At 39.7% G+C, this 22,828-nt stretch overlaps 1 protein-coding gene and 1 long non-coding RNA gene across 2 annotated transcripts; one reads left to right on the top strand and one right to left on the bottom strand.

The window, feature by feature from the left end:
• The first annotated feature begins 687 nt into the window (after positions 1-687).
• LOC126629311 (uncharacterized) lies at positions 688-6,774 on the top strand. The gene is made up of 3 exons (XR_007625709.1): positions 688-883; positions 992-1,172; positions 5,361-6,774. It is a non-coding gene; the product is annotated as an uncharacterized LOC126629311 (long non-coding RNA).
• On the bottom strand, positions 3,026-22,459 carry LOC126629296 (two-component response regulator-like PRR37). Its single transcript, XM_050299296.1, has 9 exons — positions 22,279-22,459; positions 21,407-21,786; positions 20,554-20,715; positions 20,313-20,446; positions 19,985-20,155; positions 4,860-4,956; positions 4,318-4,774; positions 3,438-4,224; positions 3,026-3,334 (listed from the first exon to the last, which is right to left on the bottom strand). The coding sequence occupies exons 2-9, from the start codon at positions 21,711-21,713 to the stop codon at positions 3,227-3,229; spliced, it is 2,223 nt and encodes a 740-aa protein (XP_050155253.1). The 5' UTR covers positions 21,714-21,786; positions 22,279-22,459; the 3' UTR covers positions 3,026-3,226.
• Between the last annotated feature and the right edge of the window lie 369 nt (positions 22,460-22,828).

Genomic DNA, 22,828 nt, shown 5'->3' with positions numbered 1-22,828 from the left:
ACCTTTGGCGATAATTGAATGTAAGACCTCTCATTTACAAGTGGAGAGGAATATCACTAAATCATAGTGCTAAATGGTAGGGCTATCCATTTAGTTAAGTTTTTGTTTTTTTTTATTAATAAACAATATATTTATACTAAGGGAAGAGTGTGGGCTTAGCCCTCACAATGGACTAGCAATAATGTGGTTCAAATTCGCATTTGGCGAAAATCGAACCTAAAACCTTTAACTTACAAATAAAAAGAAATACCACTAGACTGTAGTAAATAGTTTGTTTCGGCTTGTTTAACTAAATATGAAGTCTTGAAATTTGGAAAGACGATAACAATGTTGCTGCAGACACAATACTTGTTCACCAAGTCATATGGAAGTTAGGCCGTAGGTGGCCAACGAGCCATATTTTGTGCTTCATATCAGATTCTTTGGTCCGGATGGGCCACAACCAAGATTTGATAGGGTATGGGAACCACCGGACTAGTGAACGAGACTACAATATGCAAGGCAAGTCGTCCATGGTATTTTTGTGAGTAAATCATAAAGGTGAAATGATCCAAGGGTTACGTGAGGGGAGGCTACGCTATTTAACGGTCAAGACATACAACATATCTCTCTTATAAAGCGGGTATTATTTTGTTATTATTTTTTTAAAATTTTTTTACAGATGGTACCGTAAGAGAGATTGTCGTCAGGAAGTTAAACTTAGACCTGATATAATGAAGAGAATGATCATTACCAACTAAACCAATCACCGCATATTTTCTTCTGCCCAACGATAATTTACGAGGGTAAACGCAGCTGACACAGTTTTAATGAGTCAGTCTTTCAATTGCTTGACGGAATGGAAGTTAGTCCGCCGAACCATTTCTCTCCCTCAAATTCAAGTGTTCGTTACCTCTCTCCCCTTTCTCTTTCATTTGTGATTTATTTTTGCATTAAAATAGATTCTAATTAACTTTGTACATGCAATTAATCTTGTCTTCTGTGTGATCAGTGGTTAACGTTATTGATGATTTGACCGGTCATTTCGCCACCACCTTCCCCTCCGTCAATAAGCGAGAAGAGTAGCCCAACACCGACGGCGCCAGGGATGTGTGCGTACTGTGCGGGTGCTGAGTCTGCTGATAGAGAGGGTGGCCGGAGTGGGAGTAGGGTGGTTGTGAGACTGGAGTAAGGTATTATTATTATTTTTTAAACTATTTTAATCAAATATAACAGTATTGAAGTTGTAGAGGTGGCACATTTTAGGATACATAAGGTTTGTAGCCCGATCCCTCCTTCCCGGCCTCTACCAACCTCCCCTCCCGTCCCCTTACTTCTCTCCCACCATTTTAGGTGCAGTCCTTCATGGATCTATGCCCCATATCTTGACCCGGGCCATGCCCTTTCAAGATTTTCTTTGATTTGGCGCTTGTATTCTTGGTATGGGTTTTAGCTCTGTGCTGCAGGTGGGTTGGATCCCGTTCGTCAACTCGGTTCCATGGTGGTGTCACCTTCCCCGATGGCTTCGGTGGATGCACTAACTGTGCTCCTGGCAGCTGCTCTTGTGGTCTTCGGTGTGTGGAAGCCGGCATTCCCACTGGCAGGAGGTGCCGGATTGTGGTTCCCTTCTTGGTTCTTTCCTTTTGTTCGCTTCGGGCGAGTTTTATTTAATTTAGTTTATTTTAGTTTTCTTAGGGGTGGTTTGGGAGTGAGGTGCTTAAAAAAAAAAAGCACCCATGAAAAAAAGCTGTGAGGGTTTTAGGTGTTTAGTAAACTAAAAAAAAAAGGCTTATTTTGGAAGCTGCTGTGAGAATAAGCTGAAATAAAAGGAAAAAGCTGAAGCAGCTATTTGTAGCTTTGGAAAACTGGTTTTTTTTCAAAGCATACGGAGCTACAATGCTCCTTTAATGAACAGACCTACTATCAGATTGCTTTTTTTCCCAAAAGCACTTTTACAAAAAAGTTTACCAAACACTCTACTGATTTATTTCACAGCTGCTTATTCTCACAGCACAGTTGCTTATTCTCACAGCAGTTTTTTTTTTCAAAGCACAGCAATACCAAACCAGCCCTTAATTTAGTCCTGGTCTTTCAGGAAAATTGCTCTCTAGGGTTCCTAGGTCTTCTTAGGTTTCACTAGGAGAGAGTCTGCACAATGTTCGTATATATACGGCGATTTGCGTTGAGTTACCTTGATCTTGTGTTCATAGTTCTACGGGCATAGGTAAGTGGCTGTTTGGTCCAACTAATCCACTTTGTTGGAGACATTTTCAGCTGATGGTTCAGGCTGGTTTCGCAGCGTGTGGAAGTCATGGTCGCATGCTTTGCCACACGGTTGACGCTCACTGCACAACAATGGTTGAATGCTAACAAGTTTGTGGGCGGAAGATCCCCTGATTTGCTTAGGGATATTTTGTAATTTGCTTATGTATTGACATTTGAGAATAGGTCATTTCGTCTTGCGGGACACTCTTTTTCCTTCGACCGAGTTGAAAGCTCCAACAAGGTTTTATTGAGGCCCACTGTGCACACCATCCTCAGTTTGTTCTCAAATTGTATTTGTTCTGTGTTGTTTGAAATGAATATCGAATATCGTCTTTCTCTAAAAAATAGTGAGGCTGGAATCCGGATCCTTTTGTGAGGATTCGAGGATCCGTCAATCTTGTCCATTTATTGTATATTGTGTAGTAAAAAATTATTTTAAATATTTTTATTTATAATTAATCACAAACCGTACTTGACAAAAACTGACCGCATGATATACGATTGACAGTCACGATTTACAGATCTTCAATATCCTCACCAAAAGGATCCGGAGAAGATCCTGTTGGGTGAGGCTGACCTGATGATGTTAGGGCACCCAATTTGCTTTTTCATAATTCATATTGTAGAGCGGCTCTCTAGGCTTGCCGCTGGACCATATGAATTACGAGTGCAAAGTGCAATCTCTGTTCTGTTTGAATGTATGAGGTTTTCATCGTTTGATTCGATGACCATATATAAATCCATTAGCATAAAACCCATTCAGTAATAATCGCAAAAGAAATTGTTCGAGTCAAAATCAATAAACATAAATCCATGCGTGTTTTGTTGTCCCCGCGCAGTAAATCTAGTCTTTAAATATATCAGTTCTATATACTTTTGAATACCGAATGTTGTATGCCCATATCCTGCATCAAAGAAACAGATGCTCCATCCGGTATGCATAGCTATAGTGCTGTTCTCATGTACAAAACCACTAGTCAGCTTAGCTATCTGTGTCGTTGCCTTTGTTTTCATTTACCACCTGTCGAACAAACTGTCCACGAACACGCGGCCTTTGTTCCGCCAGTTTTTTCCTGCTCTGGTATCTCACCTGAAAAGGGTGAAGATTTTCTGCTAAATACTCAACTGAATTAACCATACAGGTAAGAATTACATATGACAAAACTCAAAACTCAAAACACAACTAGAGTTACCTTCTTCTCGAAACATCTATCTTTCCTCTTCTGGCGGAATTTATGCAAAGCAGCCTCTCTTTGTGCACGACGGTTTTGTTCAACTCCACTTTTGCTCCCATTTTCAGTTGCACTGATGGTTCCTTCTTCTCCAGCTATGTCCTTACCAGATTCCGTGTAAGTTCCCCTAGAATTTATGGCAAAGCTACCCCCACTCTGCCCGTTGCTACTGTTGTTTCTTTCTAAGGCACACCCGTGCAAACTGTTACTGCCAACATTCCCTTCCATTGGTACACACTGCACATCGGATGACCCGCACAGTGGAGCTGCTGCTGCCAGATTTTTCAGTGACAAATCATCATTATTTAGTATCTGCTGGTGCTGACGCACGTTATACATATGGTGCTGCTGCTGCACTTGCACATGCTGATTCATGTTCCATCCTTGTGACAAAGTTGTGTTATGGACTGCAGCATCGGCATGACCATGTTCTATTGGCTGGTTATACGCCATAGACCTGTTATGGTCTGGTTGGAAGACAGAGGATTCGTGGAGACATTTCATTGTTGATCCCGGCTCTGCCTTGTCTTCGGATGCCTCTTCATTGATAAAGAACTTATTTGTGGCTGAGTCAGTGTCATTGTTATTGCTAGAGCCATTGGAACGCTGGTAGAGAGGAGTGCCATACGAATTATATTGAAAATTTTGAAATGATTTTGCTTTCGCTGCCCCTAAGCTATTATCGAGAGAAGAATAGCTACCAACATTCCCAGATGGGGCCTGCTTAGAATTTGTAGGAAAGTTGTACCTGCGCAGTACAAAAAAATATTTTCAGAGTAGAAAAAGTTGACTTAAACGTCGTCAGAGATGAGTGTGATTCAATTTCTGAGTATCTGCATACCTTAAAAAGGCTGAATTGTCTGAATGTCTCAGAACATTTCGATCATGACCACTGAACCCAGTATTTCGAACATCTCTCTGCGTCATTAAAGTGAGCTCAAGAGAAGGAGTTTCTTTACTGTCATGGATGGTCTTAGCTTTTATCTCTGGAACCTTGGATACACCATTTGGGCTGTCAAACATAACACATTGCATCTGAGGATCGGTGGTACCGTTGCCGATGCAACCCATTAGATCAGCAGCCTGGTTTCTCAATTCCCGATTTGGTTTTTCATTGTTGAGCTCTGGTTGTCCTTTCTCTATTTGTTCACCTCCGATCATTGAGTCAGTTTCTGAAAGTTTGTTTTTATTAGCGCTGGCCGTGTTGGTTAACCCTTTTTCTTTTGGTTCATCAAGCTGCAAAACTGAAGTTCTGGGAAGTCCTACAGCCAAGTCTTCTTTACCCACGACAAAATCATCTGACGATAAAAAGATAGCAACCTTTTAACTAGCAAAAAGACGGAGAAAAGGAAACCAATAGATAATTAGAACCAAGATGCCTACCAAGCTCTTCATCCTGGCCTTCGCACTCGCTAGTTTTAAATGCAGGCTCCCCGTCATTGCCAAATGTGTCAGCCCTTGAAGGATTAGCCTGAGTGATCTGAAAAAATAAATCCAAGCTAATGCTTGGAAATTGATCAGTACCTCTCCTACTCTCCTATCTCGCATATAACTTTATGCATAAATGTATGAATTACGTAAACAGATCCAACATAAAGGAAGATATCCAGCTACCAAGCTCTTCTTTTAACTATATTCATGCCATTGGTTTCGATATTTCTCAATTGTGTGCACTGCCTGGTCAGCTCCAGGTTCACAGCTGCTGCGAAGTAAGCTAACACCAGTCTAGATAATTAATATTATAAGCCTCTGTCCGGCAATATGTTAGAAAAGTACACACACAATTCATCTTACATTATCTTGCGGGATTTTCCTGTCTTAAAAACCATCATATAGTTTTCGTGATATCCCATACTTATTTTCCTCCTATTGTCCCTATCTCAGATGCTTAATCTTGTCCTAAGTAGAGGATTGCTACAAGGGGTGGATAGAGCAAATGCGATTCGAAAAGTAGAGGATTGCTATATTATGTTATTCGGATGGAAGAGCTTCAATGAGATCCAAGCAAGTTATATTTGACGTCTCACTTATATTATATTCAATTCGTTTAAAGCATCTTCTTTTTCTCATACAATGGTGAAACATGATATGGTAGTTTCAGTGCTTTGCAACTCCAATCTGCATATAACGATTCCTTTGATGAAGCTTCTCCAGAAAGATCTTTTGGGAGATCACTTTTCGTTCTGGGTGGCACAGAACATTGCAGCCAAACAACCTTAACATGTAAAGGTATTTTTTACTGCAAATTATCATTTTGCTTTCCGGTTTATATTACGTTTAATTTTACTCAAGTTCGTGATTAAATGTTAGGCGTACATATATGCAAATCGAGTGCAATGAAAAAGAATTCAAACGCTAGTTTACTCTTTTATATGATAGTAAAGTGAAGGCAATCAGTAAGCTGACTGATACTTACCAATCAACTGTAAGAATATTTTAATATTCTTAAGTGGTCCATACGACACAGTCCATATGATATGTAGGGTTTAACGGATATTATTATTTGTAAATAATTCTATTGGTCAAATTATGAGAAATGTTTCCTATCAAATTACTGTGATGGGTGGTAATTGATTATGGGCTTTAAATGGAAACGGGTCCTCTCTCTGCCTCACTTATATATATTGCATATACCCATCTAATATGCACTTGATAGAAAAAACACGATTAGGGTTTTCACGTGCAAATAGAGGCAAGAGAGAGAACACCTATTTCCTCCGCCGCTGACAGAATCCGTTTGGGATCTCATAGCGTTCGTTGTGATGGATCAAGGTACGCTTGGTTGTTTAATGTATTTCCGCATTTTATTTGTATGTGAAAATCATGAAATTCGATGATCTTGGCTTAATTGTTTTAAGATTTACATGTGGTAGCAGAGCCTGGTTGAGAGCTCTCATGATTTTCCATTTACGATTATGAACTTTAACTGAATCGACTTGATTAGAGTTTTGTTTCGAAATAAATTATGGTCCACTGTGCTATTTTGAAATAACCTCATCGCTGTTTTGAATTGTGAATGTTCTTTATATATTGTAAATTGCACTCGGCAAGAATATTTTAATTATGATGCTGCTGCTTACTGTCAGCATAATTTTTAAATCTGCAAGAACAGAATCGGTGGTTAATTAGGGTGCAATGTCTGCTGTTTTGAGGCAGACATGATTATATTTTATTTGCATGTATCGATGCATGTTGGGATTAAGAAATTGTAATCTTAGTTTTATTACAATTTTTGCCGAATTGCATATTTGGGTATGGAAATTATGATGCAATTTGGGTGATTCTTTTAGTTGGAATTAGTTAAAGTAATTTGAATACCTATGACTGATCATTACGATTATAAACGTCATTCATTTAATTTGTAATTCGTCTTACGAAATTATTTGTTAGTCACCAAAGTGGCCAAACTAGAAAGATCACATGGATTCAAATTAAATGATGATTAATCAACTACTCATGGTAGGATGATGCGTATGAACGAACAAAACCTTATTATGTTTTAAAGGTTTGTACATGAGTAATATGTTTTTCATTTGTCATAAGTTCTTAAGGGTCACCCAAAGGTAGACTAATTGCTCATATGATTGATGATATGAATGTGTTGAGAATTGTATATTTCATTTTTATTTGTTTGGATATCCAAAGATAACGAAGCCTGTCTTATTAGAGATGTACAATTATCAATAAGGTATTATGCATTGATGATTGTTTGTAATGTTGTAGTATCTACCCAAAGGAGAATATGATAGTACACTTATTGTTATTACATGTGTTTTTTATTACTCAAAGCATTAATGTTGTGAGCACTTTTGAATTGCAGTGTCAGTGCCTGTTTCTCTTCATTCACTTGCTCCATCTATTCCCCCACTTAATGGAACAAATTTCTCAGATTAGAGTGAGCAAGTTCAGTTTCACCTTGGTGTCCTGGATCTTGATTTAGCACTCCAAACTGACAAACCTGCTGCTCTTACGAATACAAGCAGCACTGAGGAAAAATCTCTCTATAATGCCTGGGAGAGATCAAATAGATTGAGCATGATGTTTATGCGAATGACTATAGCGAGCAACATAAAGACTGGCCTTCCTCAAGTTGAAACTGCTAAGGAATACTTGGAAAAATATTGAGACTCGTTTCAAGACTGTTGACAAGTCTCTTGCTGGGACATTAATGGCTGAGCTTACCTCCAAGAAATTTGATGGTATGCGAAGCATGCATGAGCATGTCCTTGAAATGACTAATATAGCAGCAAAGCTAAAGACACTTGGAATGAATGTGGATGACTCCTTTCTTGTTCAATTAATTTTGAACTCCTTGCCTCCTCAGTATGGGCCATTTCAAATCAACTATAATGCTATTAAGGACAAATGGAATGTTGATGAATTGGCCACTAAACTCGTTCAAGAGGAGGGAAGGCTTAAGCAGCAAGGAGAACATTCCGTTCATTTAGCAAGTCAAGGAGATGAAAGAAAATTTGGAAGACAGCCTAGAAAGGGAAAGAGGAAGCCTAGGCATTATCAAAAGAATTGCTAGAAATTCAAAGAATGGTTCGAAAAGAAAGGTGAGCCTTTGGCTTATGTAAGTTTCAAATCATATTTAACCGAAGTTCCTTATAATACTTGGTGGGTTAACTCTGGTGCTACGGCTCATATTTCTAATTCGATGCAGGGATTCCTTATGACCAATGTTTTAAAAGGCTTGCCTCAGGGCTCGCCTAGGTGCCTTGTGAGGCTGGGCTTGATGGTTGCCGCCTCTGTTTTGAGAGAGTGGGCAGAAGGCGCCGTCGGAGCCTCGGGGATTTTGGGTAGGGTTTTAACTACCTCATGCATACCTCTTCCTTGCACTATCATCTCTCTGCCTTGTTTTCTGATTTTTATTTTTTATACAATGGATGTGTGTGCCTTCTACGTGCATTGTTATATGTGTACTCATTGTGCTCTTCATCCTCTATTATATATATATATAATATAATATAATATATGTATATATATGTGTGTATATGTATTTATAATATATGTGTGCTCATGGTGATTATTGATTAATGATATTTTTTTAATATAATATATGTGTACGCTCAGTGTATATATTAAAAAATTTAGGTTCCGTGAGACTTCGCCTCACGCCTAGGCTGGGCTATCCCTTAGACGGCTCACCCACGCCTTACGCTTTTAATACATTGCTTACGACCCACACTTTAAATCCAAATGAAAATGAAATTTTCATGGGGAATCGAGTCAAAGCTCCAGTTGAAGTTGTTGGAACCTTTCGTTTAATTTTGGATATTGGATATTGTTTGGATTTATTTCAGACACTTTATGTTCCTAGTTGTTCCAGAAATTTGGTTTCAGTTTCGAAGCTTGACCGCAATGGATTTTTTATAAAGTTTGGTAATGAATGTTTCAGTTTATATAAGAAGACCTCTTTTGTTGGTTATGGTATTCTAATAGGTGAGCTGTATAATTTAAAGCTCAATAATCGTTTTGCTGAAACACTTTTGACCTTGCATCATAATGTTGGAACTAAGCGTAGCCTAAACAATGAAAATTCTTCATTCTTGTGGCATAAACGACTGGGTCATATATCTAGAGAAAGGTTAGAAAGATTAGTAAAGAATGAGATTCTTCCGAACCTAGATTTTACTGATCTCGGTGTGTGTGTGGATTGTATTAAGGGCAAACAAACCAAATACACCAAGAAAGGAGCCACAAGAAGTTCAAAGCTTCTTAAAATAATTCATACAAACATATGTAGACCTTTTGATGCTCCATCTTTTGGTGGAGAAAAATATTTTATCACCTTTATAGACGATTTTTCACGTTACAGCTATATTTATCTATTGAAAGAAAAATCTGAAGCAGTGAATGCCCTTCAGGTGTTTATTATTGAAGTTGAGAGACAATTAGATAAAAAGGTGAAGATTGTCAGGTCGGATAGAGGTGGTGAATTTTATGGAAAATATGATGAATCAAGACAATGTCCTGGTTTATTTGCAAAACTCCTTGAAAAGCATGGCATATGTGCCCAATACACTATGTCAGGTACGCCACAGCAGAATGGTGTTGCTGAAAGGCGTAATTGTACTCTTATGAACATGGTTAGGAGTATGTTAAGTAATGCATCTTTGCCTATATCATTGTGAATGTATGCTCTTAGGACTGCTGTATATTTGTTAAACCGGGTTCCTAGTAAGGCAGTTCCCAAAACACCATTTGAATTGTGGACAGGAAGGAAACCCAGTTTAAGGCACCTGCATGTTTGGGGTTGCCCAGCAGAAATAAGAATTTATAATCCGCATGAAAAGAAGTTAGATTTTAGAACGATTACTGGTTACTTTATTAACTCCGTCTGTGTAAGTTAATCTTACATTGCCGATCCTAAGCCCGGATAAAGGAGGAGGGGGTGGGCGTCAGGTAGTCGACAGCTGGCACTCCTATTTTACGTCGAATCCTTATGAAAATGAATCCAGAACGAAATCGCGCTAAAGCTAGGGCGTTACCCGTAAGTGGCGCGCTGTGTGGCCCGAGCACAGTGATAAGTGAGCAAGGGTCGCTGTATCTCCATTGGCACTCGAATGCAGTGTTAAATGAGCAAGGGGGCCATATAAACTTCTTTTCGAATGACTCCACTCAAAGTTGTTTGGGAGTATATGCTCCTATCAACTTTACACAGGACACACAAAAGAAGTACTTTGATCCTATTAGACGGGAGAGGTTGAAGAAGCTAGGACAGAAGGGTAGAGTTCAAGAGAGTAGAATGCGTTTAGGAACGTGGAATATAGGAACCCTAACAGGAAAATCTATTTAAGTAGTGGAAGTTATGGTGAAGAGAAGGATAAATACTATGTGCCTACAAGAAACTAAGTGGGTTGGTCTTAAGGCAAATGATCTAGAAAACTCAGGGTTTAAACTCTGATATTTGGGCACAAATAGAAAGAGAAACGGTGTTGGCATCATCGTGGACAAGACCTTGACACAAGATGTTGTAGATGTCAAGAGGGTAGGAGATAGAATCATGGCAATCAAGATTGTAATAGGACAAGAAATCATCAATGTGATTAGTGCGTACGCACCTCAAGTAGGGTTGGATACGAGTTCGAAGGAGAAATTTTGGGAAGACCTTGGAGACTTGGTGCAAGGAATTGCTCAGACAAAGAAGTTATTTATAGGAGGAGATTTAAATGGACACGTGGACAAGGAGACAGGCAACTATGGAGGTTTTCATGGTGGCCATGGTTTTGGGGAGAGAAACGAGGATGGGGAAGCTATCTTGGATTTTGCAATGACATATGATCTCTTCTTAGCCAACACATTCTTTAAGAAGAGAGAACATGTGATCACCTACAAGAGTGAGTCGTCAAAAACACAAATAGATTTTCTTCTAATGAGGAAAGGGGATCGTAAACTTGTAAGGATTGCAAAGTTATACCGGGAGAGAGCTTGGCTAATCAACATCGCTTGTTGGTGATGGATGTACATATCAAAAGAGTGAGAAAAAAGAACAAGACTTGGAAGTGCCCAAGGACTAGATGGTGGAATCTAAAAGGAGAAAAACAAGCCATTTTCAAAGAGAAAGTAATCACCCAGTGTGTGGGATAGAGAGGGGGAAGCTAGCCAAAGGTGGGATTCCATGGCTAGTTGTATCCGAAAAGTAGCAAAAGAGGTATTAGGAGAGTCCAAGGGCTTTGCTCCACACCAAAAGGAATATTGGTGGTGGAATGAGAAGGTACAAACAAAGGTGAAGGCTAAGAAGGAATGTTGTAAAGCCTTATACAAGGATATGACCGATGAAAATGGTGAAAGGTATAGAAGAGCGAAGCAAGAGGCGAAGAAAGCTGTGAGAGAAACTAAGTTAGTGGCTTATGACGATATGTATAAGCGACTAGATACCAAAGAATAAGAGTTTGATATCTATAAACTAGCTAGAGCAAGGGAAAAGAAGACAAGGGACCTAAACCAAGTGAGGTGCATCAAGGATGAGGATGGAAAGGTTCTTGCTACAGAGAACGCGGTCAAAGACAGATGGAGAGGTTATTTTCATAATCTTTTCAATGATGGACATGAAAGGAGTATTTCTTTAGGGGGGTTGAGTAACTTAGAAGAGTAGAAACTACTCCTTTTATCGTCGAATCAGGAATGAATAAGTGGTTGTAGCTTTGAAGAAGATGAAGCATAGAAAAGCAGTGGGCCCAGATGATATACCGATCGAAGTGTGGAAAGTCTTAGGAGAGACAGGTATAGCATGGCTCACTGACCTTTTCAATAGGATTTTGAAAACGAAGAAGATATCAAATGAGTGGCGAAAGAGCACTTTGGTGCCTATCTACAAGAATAAGGGCGACGTATAAAATTGCATAAACTATAGGAGTATTAAGCTAATGAGTCATACAATGAAGCTCTGGGAGAGAGTCATTGAACATAGATTGAGACAAGAGACACGGGTTTCGGACAACCAATTCGAGTTTATGTCAGGACGCTCAACCATGGAGGCAATCTATCTCTTACGAAGATTGATGGAAAGATATAGAGAGGGGAAAAAGGATTTACACATGGTCTTTATAGATTTGGAAAAAACGTATGATAGGGTCCCAAGAGACATTCTCTGGAGGATTTTGGAGAAGAAAGAAGTACGAGTAGCATATATCCAAGTTATAAAGGATATGTATGAAGGAGCAAAGACTGCCGTAAGAACTCATGAAAGACAAACCGAAAGCTTCCCCATAACTGTAAGATTACATCAAGGTTCATCCTTAAGTCCTTACTTTTTTGCGTTGGTAATGGATGAGTTAACAGGACATATTCAAGATGATATTCCTTGGTATATGCTTTTCGCAGACGATATAGTGTTGATAGATGAAACTCAGGAATGGGTAAATGTGAAACTTAACCTTTGGAGGGAAGTGCTGGAATCTAAAGGTCTTCGCCTAAGCCGATCAAAGACATAATATATGGACTGCAAGTTCAGTGCAAATGGAGGCCAAAATGAGTTAGGGGTGAGGATCGGAGATCAGGAAATACCAAAGAGCGACTGCTTTCGCTACCTAGGATCTATCTTGCAAAAGAACGGAGAATTAGATGGAGATCTCAACCATAGAATACAAGCTGGATGGATGAAGTGGAAGAGTGCATCCGGCGTGTTGTGTGACCGCCGTATGCCACTGAAGATCAAGGGAAAATTTTATAGGACGGCAATAAGGCCGGCGATGCTGTATGGCACAGAATGTTGGGCGGTGAAGCATAAACACGTACACAAAATGGGTGTAGCGGAGATGAGAATGCTTCATTGGATGTGTGGGCACATGAGAAATGATAAGATTAGGAATGAGGATATCCGAGGTAAAGTAGGAATAACCTAAATTGTAGGAAAGCTGAGAGAAAATCGGTTACGGTGGTTTGGACATGTGCAAAGAATGCCTACTGACGCTCTGGTTAGAATATGCAACTACGGGATAGAGGTTCAGGGCCGCAGGGGTAGAAGAAGACCTAGGAAAACTTTGGAAGAGACTCTAAGAAAAGACTTAGAACTTGGATCTAACGGAGGACATGACACAGGACCGAGCACAATGGCGTTCTAAGATTCATATAGCCGACCCTACTTAGTGACTTGAATTTTTCAAGTCTCCAATAGAGAAGTTTTCCTCACTCGAGAAATTAAGGGAACACTACCTCAACCTACATGCTTCACTCACAAAGCTTCAACATATAAGCTTCAACAAAAGAAAAATTCAAAGAACTTAGTAAAGAAGGTTTTGGTGTATTTAACACAATACGTTGAAATGAAGCAAAACTTATTTATTGATATATCCGATAAGTTACAAATATGTACATATACATGAGTCAAAATAAACAAACAAGAGGGGGCATTCACAAATGTTGCTTAGGAGAAGTCTCAGCAGTTCGGTAGAGCCCCAGAAAGAGAAGGCATCAGAGGGTGATCACTCGAAGCCTCAGTACTGGACAGAACCCTAAAAGGAAGAGGCATCGGAGGCTGATCATTTGGAGCTTCAGTACGGGGCACAGTCCTAGAAGACGAAGGCAATAAATGCCTTTAGAACAAACCTACAAACCTCTGATGATAAAGTAAAATCTGACCATCAGATTCCTTCACCTGGTCAAGCTTCCTGTTCATGTTTGTAGCATAGTCATGTGCGAGCCTGTGCAACTGTTTATTCTCATGCTTGAGCCTTCTAATTTCCTGCTTGAGACTCATTACTTCAGCCGCCAATGATTCAACTGGACGGGTTCGAGCAAATAGGCGTTAGGCCATATTCGACACAGAACCTGCACATTGAACACTGAGAGCCAGAGAATCCTTAACAGCCAACTCATCAGACCGTTTGGAAAGAAGTCTGTTATCTTTGGGAGTGAGAATGTTCCTGGCCACCACTGCAGCGGTCATATCATTCTTCATCATAGAATCCCCAACAGTAAGAGGACCAGTATGGGATAAGAAGGATGGGCGCCATATATTGTCTGGAGAATGCGCGGCTGCCTCTTCACCAAGGTTCAAGTCAAAACGACGGTCGGAAGGGCCAGACATTTTCAAAGGTGTTGAAGAGAGAAGAGGTCAGACAAATCAAGATCTTAGAAGTGCAAGAAAGGAGCTTCTACTGGTGGAGATTCAAGTGTGCTTTGGAACTTAATGCCAGCCTTTATAAAAATCTGCACTCGACGAAACTTCAGAAATCGAAGAGGCGCCTGCTCAGAAATCGAAGAGGCGTTTGCTTTCTCAAAAGCTGGGCTGCTCAAAGACCACGAGGGCTGATCTTAGAGATCGAAGAGGCGTTTCCTTTCTCAAAAGTTGGGCTGCTCAAAGACCACGAGGGCCGATCTCAAAAATCGAAGAGGCGCTTGCTTTCTTAAAAGCTGGGCTGCTCAGAGACCACGAGGGCCGATCTCAGAAATCGAAGAGGCACCTGCCTTCTCAGCCTTGTCATCACCTGTCATATGCACACTCAGCTTTTCGGAAATTACGGGCAATCTGTCGAAGATTTCTGGTGAAGTAGAAAGCACGTGAATCGTACTGTTCAATCATTCACTTTCCACATGCGACATCAGCTCATGGGTACCACAGATAACTTTGCCAAAGATCTCTGACAAAGTTTAACACGTGAAGCTTGCAGCTCCCACTACATCGCTATGACCAAGAAGGGTAAAAGAATAGCAAAGAAACAACACTAACAAAGTTTAGACACATAAATTTTGAAGGTTTAGCTACCATATTATTACCCACAAGGGTAAAGGAACAGCACCACTGCTAGATAATTGGAAAGTCCCTGTGTGTCAACCTCTGTACTCCGTGGCAAGGTAGACTAGCAAAAATGCCCAACCTTTACTCACATTCGAGAACACTCTCAACAGGATTACTTTCTCAAAAATCGAAGAGACATCGCTCTCCGAATTTCAAGAGCCAGACTCCTAACAGGATTGCTTTCTCAAAAATTAAAGAGGCATCGTTCTCCGAATCTCGAGAGCCAGATCCCCGACAAGATCGCTTGTTCGAAAACCCAAGAGGCATCGCTTTCTCAACTCCGAGAGCCAGATCTCCTTGGATAAAGCTTGTCTGTAATCTTCACACGCAACATCAGCTTTCCAGATACCACAGACCATTTTTTCAAAGTGCTCTGACAAAGTTAAAACACGTGAAGCGGGTAGCTCCCACTAGAGTGCTATGACCAAGAAGGGTAAAGGAATAGCATTACTACTTGTTGTTAGGGAGACTCCTATATATGTCGACCTCCATCCTCAACGGACAGGCAGACCTGCAAAAATGCTCAACCCTCCCAATGAAGCCTCTCGAAATACTCAGCTTTCTTTTCCCCCGATAATACCTCTGCAAACAAGCTACAACAGAGCAAGAATATCTCATATCATTAGGGTTAAAAGCAAGAGTATCCCATATCATGCTTTTTCCCTGTCTTTTCCTTTGGCCTTGTTCTTACCTGCAAGACAAGGAGAAAGAGAGCAATCAGTCAGCACTTGGAATCAAGCTTCCGGTCAGGAACTGACTGCCTGGAACCTCTTATCTGATTACTTACCTGGCATTGCTCTCGAGTACTCATCTTCAACATCTTATGCTTCCAGAGAAGATACCACATCTGCCTGAGGAACAGATAGGGCCAGTGAGAAGGATACAAGGAAGCATGTGGAGACAAGCGTAACAGAACACGTGCCGATACTTCCACTACTTTGTCAACAGCAAAAGTATCACATATCAGCAGGGTCGAACGTACTCTAGATTTGATGGACATGTTTTGACCCTCAAATTCTTCAGTCGGCCTTATACTCTGGAGGTAACCAGAAAACCCTTCAGCCCAGTTCAAGAATAAGCCTGTGGAAAGTTACTTTTTCAAAAACAAAAGTATCGCATATCATCTCTTTTCATTTTCTTCTCTTTATCCTTCATGCTGCCTGCAAGATAAGGAGAATGAGAACAATCAGCCGGAACTCGAAATCAAACTTCTAATCTGGAACTGATTGCTTGGAGCTCTGATTGCTTACCTTGTCTGTCACATCTTTCAGCAGATTCCCTAGCTCGGCGACTTGGGGAACTCATACTACATGGTTTGTATCGCGCTTGACCACGCCTGAAACTAAAAGTAAGCTTCAAGTGAAATTGATACATTACATTTTGCATCTCCACCAGTTAAAGATATCACCCTTGGACGAAGGAAGAGTACTTCCAGAGAAGATGCCACATCTACCTATGAGACAGATAAGGCAAGTGAAGACGATACCACACTTCGGTACTTAGAAGTTTCGTGATTACTCAGCGGCTTGGATCTTGCAAGTCCCCAACCGAAGAGCTTCCCCTCCAACCAGGAGGCCAATCACAGAGCGACACATGTAGACATCAGAAGCCAATCATATCGGAAGCCAATCACAACACACGTGTCAATGTCAGAACAAGGCTAGAAACTCTCTTTTATAAAAGGAGATCATTCTCCCAAAATATTTCCTAATGCCATTTGTACTAAATCATTCACTTGTACCCACTAAAGGAGAGTTGGAACCTATGTAATTGTGTAAACCCTTCACAATTAATGAGAACTCCTCTACTTCGTGGACGTAGCCAATCTGGGTGAACCACGTACATCTTGTGTTTGCTCTCCTGTCTCTATCCTTTTACATACTTATCCACACTAACGACCGGAGCAATCTAGCGAATGTCACAAACTTAATACTTTCTGTTGTACCAAAGTCCTCACTGATTTTGTGCATCAACAATCCTTAAGTCCTTACCTTTTTGCATTAGTAATTGATGAGTTAACAGGACATATTCAAGATGTTATTCCTCGGTGTATGCTTTACGCAGACGATATAAGGTTGATAGATGAAACTCAGGAAGGGGTAAATGCGAAGCTTAACTTTTGGAGAGAAGCGTTGGAATCTAAAGATCTTCGCTTAAGCCGATCAAAGACAGAATAGATGGAATACAAGCGGGATGGATGAAGTGAAATAGTGTATCGGCGTATTATGTGACCGTCGGATGCCACTGAAGCTCAAGGGAAAATTTTATAGGATGGCAACAAGGTCGGCGATGCTGTATGGCATAGAATGTTAGGCGGTGAAGCAACAACATGTACACAAATTGGGTGTAGCAGAGATGAGGATGCTTCGTTGGAGGTGTGGGCTCACGAGAAATGATAAGATTAGGAATGAGTGGGTTAGACATGTGCAAAGAAAGCCTACTGACGCTCCAGTTCAAAGATGTGACTACGGGACAGAGGTTCAGGGTCGAAGGGGTAGAGGAAGACCTAGGAAAACTTTGGAAGAGACCCTAAGAAAAGACTTAGAGTACTTGGATCTAACGGAGGACATGACACAAAACCGAGCGCAATGGCGTTCTAGGATTCACATAGCCGACCCCATTTAGTGGAAAATGCTTTGTTGTTGTTGTTGTAGTGGTTACTTTATTAGTTACCCAGAAAAATCCAAAGGATATAGGTTTTACTGTCCTAATCATAGTATGAGAATTGTTGAAACCGGCAATGCCAGATTCATTGAAAGTTGTGAAATCAATGGGAGCAAAAAAACCTAAAGAATTGGTCATTAATGAAGTTAGGGTGCAGATCCCTACACTTATAATTACTAAGCAAGTTGTTGTTCCTGCACATGTTGAACCATTAGACAATGTTGAACAACAAATTAATGACCATCTGCTTCAGAATGAGATTATCACAAATGAAAATGTAGTGGAAGAACCACAAGAAATAGCATTAAGGAGATCTCAAGGAGAACGGAAACGTGCTATTTCGGATGATTATGTGGTATATCTACAAGAGTCTGACGTTGATATAGGAATAAATAAAGATCCGGTTTCGTTTTCACAAGCCGTTAACTGTATTGGTTTTAGTAAATGGATTGATGCCATGAATGATGAGTTAAAATCAATGGACAAAAATGAAGTCTGGGATCTCGTTAAATTGACTAAAGGTTGTAAGAGAGTTGGGTGTAAGTGGGTTTTTAAGACCAAACGCGACTTTAATGGCAATTTAGAACGATATAAAGCCAGATTGGTGGCCAAAGGTTTTACTCAGAAAGAAGGCGTTGATTACAAAGAGACTTTCTCACCAGTTTCAAAGAAAGACTCTTTTAGAATCATTATGGCATTAGTAGCTCATTATGATTTAGAGTTACATCAAATGGATGTGAAAACAGCATTCTTGAATGGGAGTTTGGAAGAAGAAGCCTACATGGATCAACCTGAAGGCTTCACATTAAAGGGAGTGTTGGGCCTGTCTCAGAAAGCATATATTGAGAGAGTTCTAGAGAGATCCGGTATGGAAAAATGTTCATCCAATGTTGCTCTAATTCAGAAAGGGGATAAGTTTAGCCTTATGCAATGCCCACAAAATGAATTGGAGTGTGCACAAATGGAAAGTATTCCTTATGCATCTGTTGTAGGAAGTCTGATGTATGCACAAACTTGTACCAAACCAGACATCAGTTTTGCAATTGGGATGTTAGGCAGATACCAAAGCAACCCAGGAATGGATCACTAGAAAGCTGCAAAGAAAGTGATGCGGCATTTGCAAGGAACGAAAGACTATATGCTCACGTATAGAAAATCTAATAACCTAGAAATTATTGGTTATTCAGATTCAGATTTTGTTGGATGTATTGATAGTAGAAGATCAATTGTTGGTTACTTGTTTCTCTTAGCTGGAGGAGCAATTTCCTGGAAGAGTACAAAGCAAGATGTTGTTGCTATATCCACCATGGAAGCTAAATTTATAGCATGCCTTGAGGCTACAAATCATGGATTATGGTTACAGAATTTTATCTCAAGGCTTGGCATTATTGATTCCATTGCTAAGCCGTTGAGAAGTTTCTATGACAATGTTGCCGCTGTCTTCTTCTCCAAGAATGACAAGTATTCTAATGGTGCTAAACACATGGATATAAAATACTTGACTCTTAAGGAGGAGGTTCTGAAACAAAGAGTGTCTATTGAGCACATAAGCACAATGCTTATGATCGCAGATCCCTTGACAAAAGGACTGGGGCCGAAGGCATTTAATGATCATGTTGAAAGAATGGGTCTTGGTCGTAGTCCATGATGATTGTCATTTTTATTTTGTTTATGAGAATTTGTTTAATGACAATATTGTGCTTGACACTCTAAGCTCGATAATTGAACATGTTTCTGGTATTTCCTATTTTCCATTATATGTATACATTTATGAGATTGGATGAATGATAACAGGAATGTCTCTGACAAAGACATTATTGAACCTATATATGTATTTCTCACTAACAGACTGTTTTAGGTAATTGCTAGTGTTGTGGTACATGGAAGGGACTATGTCACTCATTGATGTACAACCGTCATGACTCGCACTAGTGAATTGCTTAAGATGAGTATTTATGTTGACCAATTGATAGTAAGGATTATTTCGAACTTTACTGCACGCTTAATGTTTATTTGTTAAACTTGAAAAGGAACATGTGTCACTATGGACCAAGTGGGAGAATGTAAGAATATTTTAATATTCTAAAGTGGTCCATATGACACGGTCCATATGATATGTAGTGTTTAACGGATATTATTATTTGTAAATAATCCTATTGGTCAAATTATGAGAAATGTTTCCTATCGAATTACTGTGATGGGTGGTAATTGATTATGGGCTTTAAATGGAAACGGGTCCTCTCTCTGCCTCACTTATATACATTGCATATACCCATCTAATATGCACTTGATAGAAAAAACACGATTAGGGCAAATAGAGGCAAGAGAAAGAACACCTATTTCCTCCGCCGCTGACAGAATCCGTTTGGGATCTCATAGCGTTCGTTGTGATGGATCAAGGTACACTTGGTTGTTTAATGTATTCCCGCATTTTATTTGTATGTGAAAATCATGAAGTTCGATGATCTTGGCTTAATTGTTTTAAGATTTACATCAACACCTAACATACTTGATAAATGAAATAGAATAAACCAGCCAAGAGAGGATAAACGATTAAAAACGTAGAACCAGAAAGATCCTAGACCGGACGAATTCATACCTCAGTGCCACTTCCATTGTCACCTTCATCCCTATCAGTCAGACCAATGTTTCCAAGGCCGATGTTATCATCACAATTACTGCCAGTGTTCTTGTCTGACTCCTCAAAACTTGACGACTCTGTAGATTTTTGAGTTCGGATATCACTTGCACTCCCACTACCACTAGATTGCTGAAAGGATGAGTAATGAACGAAAAAATAGATATCAAAATTCTGCACGTGCTCTGGTGATGCACTGATGCTTGAATGTATAAACGAAATCCAAACTGAAAACAATAGTTCCACGACATAGTATCATACATAAAATGTAATAACTAGAGCTACTTACCCTGTGGCATTTCCTCCAAATATGCCGCCAGAGGTTTTTAAGTTCATTCTTTCGAATAGGCTTCAATAGAAAGTCAACTGCGCCCATCGATAAACACCTGATAACTGTACTCATAGAATCTTGACTCGACATCACTGCACAAAACACACCAAGTTCAGTAGCTAAAGTATCGACCATCTAAAAGTACTATAGGTAAATCAGTATTATGTTCGCCTGAGTAAAAATGTAAAAGTATACTTACTAATTACAGGAATATTCTTGCGAGTTTTGTGGTCCATTATCTTGGTCAGGAGATCCATGCCTGACAAACTGGGCATGACAACCTCACTCAAAATAAGATCAACATGAGTTGTAAGATCTTCTAAGATTTCCCAAGCTCGTATACCATTATCTGCCTCTATTACTGCAAAGATCAAATCCACTGTTAATTTTACCAAAAAAAAAAAAAGCAATTACAGGAAATGGAAATTGGCCTTATTTTCCCAAATTATTTAGGATAATTGGAAGTGAACTATTGAGTCTATTACTCTTGCAAAGTGAACTTTCTCAAAGAACCCTCAACTCTAAAGCATATGAAAATTAGAATCACAAAATCCATTTTTACGATTGCAAAAATGTTTTTGGTCACAAATTTAACATCATAAGGAAAGCTTTTGACTTGAAGACTACATAATTTGTATTATTGTCTGAGATCGTAGATGCCTCGGTTACTGACAACCTTAGTGGATTAAGCACCGGAGTCTGAAATCGTCGGCAGCGCACAAGGATGAAATTAAATGCCTTAAGTCTTAGTGGATTAAGTTTTTTTTTATCCTTTGTTAACAAAAAAAAAACCTAAATTCCACAATACAAGGGTGAGTGTGTTACAAAATAAACATTCTTGTTTAGTATTAGAAAAATACTAAATACTAATTGCAGCCTTTTAACTTTTACAACTAAAATACTTTTACTGAAATCTACCCGTATATTGATCGATCATACAACTGAAAGCAACCTATAAACTTGAAATATCATGTCATACAAAGATCTACACCAGTACACTTCAACTAATCCTAGTCCTACACATAGGATCTCATGTGTTGCATTATACTAACCTTTGTAGCCACAATTTTGCAGTAAAGCACGAAGAATATTGCGAGTTCCATCATCATTTTCCACTAGCAGAACCTTCAGAGACCTGACAGATAAGAACTCCTCCCACCCTTGGAGCTGTTGTTCTGCCCGCCCATCATGTACACCTTGCAAGTCCTCATTAACCCAAAAATCATCTTTTTTTGGGAGCCCTCGCCCCTCTCCCACAACCCCATCCTTAGTTTCCTTGTTCTCATCTTGAATGTGGCAATTTACTTCCGCACGCTCTTTGGTAACAGGACCATTGCTACTCATCCCAACTTCCCCCATCAACCAGATTCAAAGAGACAACGGGATCACGTTGCACATCCCGCTGTCTTCAAGATACAAGCATTAACAAGACCTAAAATGGAGTAAAGCTCAACAAAAACCATCAGATTCAAAATAATTGTAAACTACATGCTCTATGAAATCGATTCGAGAGTAAGCAAACACCTTCCATCCCCACTGATTTACCTAACCAGAGCTAAGATTACTTCAAGTTCAAACAATCTTCCCGATATTCTCTTCACCACGAAAATTGATACAGCAACATATATTTCTCACTCAATTTTCAAATTTAGCAACCAAACATACCAAAAATTCAACAAATTTGCTCCTTTAACAGATATATAAAAAATAAAAAAATAAAAACAGTAGGAAATTGAAGTGAAATTAACAATATAATGCACTAAAATCAATTAAACCAAGTACAATAAACTGAATAAAACGTCAAAAGATCAAAAATTGAATAAACTGAGAAACTAATTTGATTACTTCGATTTTAGACCTCTAAATCCAGAAAATATAGCTAAAAATACCAAAAATTTAGACATTTTCTGAGCTCGATCCCCACCTTTGAATTCAGATATTTTTACTATTAAAGTCTGAAGCTTCCGAGCTGAGAGCGCGTTAGGGCTTTTCTCTTCTGAAGAACAAAAGAAAAAAGAGAAAAATAAGCATCGGAGGGAAAAAAAAAACGGCTTCGGTGGTAGCGAGACGGCGGAGCAGAAGAGGCAGGGGAAAGGCGGAAGTCTTCAAAATTGAGATAAAGATATTATACGTAGGGCCATCCGATGACGTGGACGTAGTGGTGGTCGGGAACTCCACCGATAACATATGCCACGTGGGATAACTGGGGTAGTAGGACATGCTGGATTCGCGCCTGACACGTGTCGAGTTTTGAGGAGAGTAAAAGGTTATGGGACGCTTGGATTTGTCGACGTAATAGGAGGCGGATTTGGCGGGTTGCAACACTAACGGCGTAATAGACTGTTTGTGGGAGGACCAAAATGCCCTCCCGATTTCACCGAATGGTCCACGTCATCGTAAAAATATCTGCCTGAATCCCACGTCATCAATTTACGTTTCAAATGTTTAGGTAAGTTAGCACCGTTTTAAATGTT

This window comes from Malus sylvestris, chromosome 7, assembly GCF_916048215.2.
Source record: "Malus sylvestris chromosome 7, drMalSylv7.2, whole genome shotgun sequence".
In the NCBI taxonomy this organism is placed as follows: Eukaryota; Viridiplantae; Streptophyta; class Magnoliopsida; order Rosales; family Rosaceae; genus Malus; species Malus sylvestris.
Note: the sequence above shows the minus strand (reverse complement) of the source record. Positions and strands in the feature narration are given on the sequence as shown.

Bases quoted from the DNA above. Each gene is read 5' to 3' on its own strand.
- LOC126629296 (XM_050299296.1), bottom strand. From the start codon at position 21,713: ATGGGGGAAGTTGGGATGAGTAGCAATGGTCCTGTTACCAAAGAGCGT. The intron at 4,957-19,984 runs GTATGAATTCGT...TTATTTTTTCAG, and splicing joins ACAATGGAAGTGGCACTGAG to ATCACTCAGGCTAATCCTTC. The intron at 4,225-4,317 runs GTATGCAGATAC...TGTACTGCGCAG, and splicing joins GACAATTCAGCCTTTTTAAG to GTACAACTTTCCTACAAATT.